General features: G+C 42.9%; 1 protein-coding gene and 1 non-coding gene across 2 annotated transcripts; both read right to left on the reverse strand.

The window, feature by feature from the left end:
- Positions 1-899: 899 nt before the first annotated feature.
- On the reverse strand, positions 900-4,640 carry LOC113224943 (60S ribosomal protein L30). The gene is made up of 5 exons (XM_026454939.1): positions 4,533-4,640; positions 4,372-4,424; positions 3,969-4,114; positions 1,797-1,927; positions 900-995 (listed from the first exon to the last, which is right to left on the reverse strand). Exons 2-5 carry the CDS (start codon positions 4,390-4,392, stop codon positions 946-948), a joined length of 348 nt encoding a protein of 115 aa, XP_026310724.1. The 5' UTR covers positions 4,393-4,424; positions 4,533-4,640; the 3' UTR covers positions 900-945.
- LOC111520924 lies at positions 1,225-1,356 on the reverse strand. The gene has a single exon (XR_002724801.1). It is a non-coding gene; the product is annotated as a small nucleolar RNA SNORA72 (small nucleolar RNA).
- Positions 4,641-4,978: the final 338 nt, after the last annotated feature.

The following is a 4,978-nucleotide window of genomic DNA, read 5'->3' on the forward strand; positions in this document are numbered from 1 at the left end:
GGATATTAACATATGAAGGATTCCCTGGGACATACTCTTGGGGGATGCAGTATAGTTTCCAAAAATGTGAATACTTAACGTACTTCACAGTGTATCTTTTAGGAGTATATGATATAAAACATACTCGAACAAACATGGACTTAACTACTGATTATCTGGGATTACTCAGAAATTGTCCAAGTGCACCAACTACTTACCTTAGGAAAGATTATTCATTAAAGTAAAACTTTTCTTGACCTATGACAGCATTTTGGATGGGGAAACATTTCAGTTAATCTTTTTTAGCTACTCAGATTTGGTAAATTGCAATTCTGGCTAAATTCTGGGCATTTAACTTGTTGCCTCCTAAACACACTCAAATATAAAATGCAAACAATGTCCTGAGAATGGTATTACAAAACTTGAGCATCCTAAAAATCTAGTACTAGAAAGGAACCCAGTGCCCTCCCTTTACAAAAACTGGGCTGGGATCGGTGGCTCATGCCTGTAATCCCAGCACTTTGGGAGGCCAAGGCAGGGGGATCATGAGGTCAGGAGACCGTGACCATCCTGGCCAACATGGTGAAACTCAGTTTCTACTAAAATACAAAAAATAAAATAAAATAAAATAAAATATAGCCGGGCTTGGTGGCATGCACCTGTAGTCCTGCTACTCAGGAGGCTGAGGCAGGAGAATCGCTTGAACCTGGGAAGCAGAGGCTGCAGTGAGCCGAGATTGCACCACTGCCTCCAAAAAGAAACAAACAACAACAGCAGCAACAAAAAAACCCTGGAAAACATTAATCAGGATGTGTAACTACTGAAAAGTCTTGCCATCACATCTGCCTCAACCTCTCTAATCCAATCTTCAGGAAATTGTATTGAAACAAAAATAGAGAAAAATACTGAAATAGATACAATATTTTTAAAACAAGCAAATTTTATTAAAGGAAAATTTTGCATGGTTTACTTTTCACCAGTCTGTTCTGGCATGCTTCTAATGATGTCAGAGTCACCTAAAAAATAAAAATACAGTAATTTTACAATTTATTTAATAGCAACTGGTACCATAAAATTTCTCTACCTTTGGTTATCCCTTCTGTAGACAATGGTCTGCAAATTAGCACTGATTTTTTGCAAAAGTTATCACATTACCTGTACTGTCATTTTTCTTAAGGTTGATCAAAGATAACCCAGAATCATAGCCATTATATGATCACACAAAACGATCATATAATAAAATTGGTTTATCACCAGCATTTATAAAACCAGACCTAGGGAAAGAACTAGGTCTGGGGACACACGCATGGTCTTAATATAGCGAATGTTTAGCCTGTCCTGACTATTACAAAATCAGAACAGCGAGAATATTCGCAGTATTCTATGAATCAAAGATCCACAATTGGAAACAAAATGATGTAGATTTTTTGGCACTTTTTTTTTTCCCCTCAAGCTAATTTTACATGTCTATTCTCAGGAAGCAAGAATTACTTTCTTCTGTTTTGCCAGATTATTCTCCCCTTATAATTTCACCTTTTACCAAATCTCTAAGTCATTATCTCGTAGGTACTTCATCAAATGAAATTCATTATCTGACAGTAAAAATTTTAATTTATAATAAAGCCAAATTATAATGTGTTGACATTCATAACCAATTCGCTACAAAATACAACTACAGGATTTGCCTTGCTATATCCATATTCTATCTGAATTTAGGAACCAAAGATATTTGCGTAGTAAGAAATACTTGTCCAGACATTACATTAGATAGGCAAAAAAAAAAAAAAAAAAAAGACTTTATGATTTAAAAAGCATACCTGGATCAATGATAGCCAGTGTGCACACTCTGTAGTATTTTCCGCATGCTGTGCCCAGTTCAATATTATTTCCACTGTAGTGATGGACACCAGTTTTAGCCAACATTGCATAGTACTCTATTTCAGATTTCCTTTGGGAACCAAAAAAAGGCAAATAAATAATGCAATACCAAGTGACTGACAGACTAAATGTTACTACTTCTTTTACTAGTGTTAATGTTCTTAAGACCTTCAAAAAGTAACAAAATCACATACTACCCTTAAAAACATCATATTCATTATCCAATACAAACCAACATTTACATGTATCCTTTGCAAGTGAAGGGGCAACCAGCCAATATCTACTCAACCCCTACCATGTTTAAGACAGTATTAATACTCACAGAAGATGGTAGGATGCAAATAAACAAAAGCAAAGCATTATTTGTGCAGTGGCACGATCTTGGCTCACTGCAACTTAAACCTCCCGGGTTCAAGTGATTCTCCTGCCTCAGCCTCTCAAGTAGCTGGGATCACAGGCGTGCACCACCACACCCAGCTAATTTTTTATATTTTTGGTAGAGATGGGGTTTCACCATGCTGGCTAGGCTGCTCTTGAACTCCTGACCTCAAGGGATTCGCCCGCCTCGGCCTCCCAAAGTGCTGGAATTACAGGCATAAGCCACTGCATGCAGCCCTATTCTTCTTTTTTTTTTTTTAATCTAATGAAACTGAGCCACAGAATAGTAAGTGGAGGATCCAGAATCCAAACCTTTAAAAAATAAGCCATTTCTATCACTATCCCCCATTGCCCAGAATTCTAGATGGGGAGTGACACCGTTTTAAAGTTAAAATTTCTGGCCTCATGCATGTAATCCCAGCACTTTGGGAGGCCGGATCATTTTGAAGTCAGGAATTCCAGACCAACCTGGCCAACATGGTAAAACCCTGTCTCTACTAAAAATACAAAATTTCAGCGTCAATTTAGTAGACACTAATGGTTTTAGGAATCGGAAAGGAGACCTATACTATCTTGCCACTCAATTATGTAGATCCACATACCAGCAATAGTGCTACAATGTACTAGTTAAAGAAGCACCTCAAGCTGGTAGCTCACGCCTGTAATCTCAGCAGTTTGACAGGCCGAGGTGGGTGGATCACCTAAGGTCACGAGTTCCAGACCAGCCTGGCCAACATGGCGAAACCCCATCTCTAATAAAAATACAAAAATTAGCCAGGCATGGTGGCGGGTGCCTGTAATCGCAGCTACTCAGGAGGCTGAGGCAGGAGAATTGCTTGAACCTGGGAGGAAGAGGTCGCAGTGAGCTTAGATTGTGCCACTGCACTCCAGTCTGGGTGACAAGAACGAAACTCTGGCTCAAAAAAAAGCACCTCGGGCCCCATCCCAAATACAATGAAATCAGAACTTGCATTTTGACATTACCCATGTGACTCCTTTGCACAGTGATGTTTCAGAAGCACTACTACAGCGGACAGGCTTTAAAGTTTCAAAGAATGGTTAGGGAAAAGCCCAACCGATGGGACAAGACGGAAAGGGCCCTCCAAGCTTTGACAATAACTAGACACCCTATATAAAACGCCGTAAGCAGCTTATGCATTACCACAGAACATTTGGTCACACGGCTTATATTCTGCAAGGTCCAAGTTTCTTTAGCTTATTTACAACACTCCCTAAGTTCAATTTCAGAACAGTGAGTTAAGCATAAACCTTGACTCAGAACTGATTTAGTGGGCTAAACTAGGTGATTCTATGATAGCCTGCAACTCCATGGCCCAGCCTCAACTTTTGTTACCTAGTTTTTTGACAATAAAACAAGTTCACACAATGAAGCATCATTAAACACCTCAAAGCTAAAAGAACCAAAAAAGCAGGACACAAAATACATGGAAAAAACAAATAATGTGTCTGTGCTTCCATCAAACCCCAATGTCCTGTTTTCACTCCTCCTGCCACACACACATTTCCCCCCTAGAAATAAGCTCACAGAAGGGGGGCACATGATTTGGGAGTGGGTGGGGCAGACGGCAACGAAGGGCCAAACACCACAATCGCTACCATAATTATCCTGCAAGTGTTCGAGTTCATGGTACTCAGATTACAAGTTTACACTCCTGTATATTCGTTCACGATGAATTCGCAGTAGGCGACGCCCGTTCAGGTTCTTCGATTACCTCAAAGCTGGGCAGTTGTTAGCAAGAATGACCAATTTCGCTTTGCCTTGTCTGATCATCTTCAGAGTCTGCTTGTACCCCAGGACGTACTTCCCACTTTTCATAACGAGTTGGAGCCTAGAGTTGATCGACTCCAGCGACTTTTTCTACAAAGCAAACATTAAACACGGACCTAAGGGCCTCATTTGCAACCACCTCAAAACTGGACCCAGCTTTTTGAAGCCAAGCCTCTTAACTTCCGAAGTCGAGGACCCCAAGTCATTGAGAGGGCCACTGGGATTCCCTCTGGGGCCCTCCAAATGCCAGCAGGCATGCTGTCACCCCAGTGGGCTCACATCTGCCCGCCCCGGCCGAGATATCGCTCCACGTGAATCGGCTTCCGGGCCTGGCCGGCCTCACTCACCGTCTTCTTTGCGGCCACCATCTTCCTGCCTCAGGTGCGGGACGGCCCCCAAGCTAGAAGAGACAGAGGACAGGACAGGAAGTTTAGGATCCAGAGTTCCAAATGGCAACCCGCAAAGCTCCCCGCGCTGCCTAAACCTTGGTTAGTAGGAGCCCACTCACCAAGAGCAGCCGCTAAGATGGCCGGGGAGCAAGAAAGGAAGGAGTTCCCACAATGCAAAGTTCTTCCCGGCAGAGCTGGAATTGCAGGACCGGAAGCGGAAACAGATCGCAAGCAGAAGGGGCGGAACAAAGAGCGGAGGGCCGGTGCGGGTTGCTATTGGTACCGCTAGCTAGAATGGCCGCGGGGATAGTGCGCGGCGTCTCATACCTTTAATCCCAGCACTTTCGGAGGTTCGAGGCGGGAGGATCTGTTGCGTCCAGCTCAAGGCCAGCCTGGGTAACATAGTGAGACCACCCCCGTCTCTACAAAATAATAAAAAATAAATTAGCCGGGCGTGGTGGCGCGCTTCTGTAGTCCCAGTTACTCCTAGCTCCGCCGGAGGCTGAGGCGGAAGGATCGCTTGAGCTCTGTAGTTCGAGGCTGCAGTGAGCCGTGATCGCGCCAC

This window comes from Piliocolobus tephrosceles, chromosome 7 (genome assembly GCF_002776525.5).
Source record: "Piliocolobus tephrosceles isolate RC106 chromosome 7, ASM277652v3, whole genome shotgun sequence".
Lineage (NCBI taxonomy): Eukaryota > Metazoa > Chordata > Mammalia > Primates > Cercopithecidae > Piliocolobus > Piliocolobus tephrosceles.

Excerpts from the sequence above, each read along its gene's own strand:
- LOC113224943 (XM_026454939.1), bottom strand. The coding sequence starts at position 4,392 with ATGGTGGCCGCAAAGAAGACG. Across the intron at positions 1,928-3,968 it reads AACAACTGCCCAGCTTTGAG|GAAATCTGAAATAGAGTACT; the intron begins GTAATCGAAGAA and ends TGGTTCCCAAAG. Across the intron at positions 996-1,796 it reads ACTGGCTATCATTGATCCAG|GTGACTCTGACATCATTAGA; the intron begins GTATGCTTTTTA and ends TTTATTTTTTAG.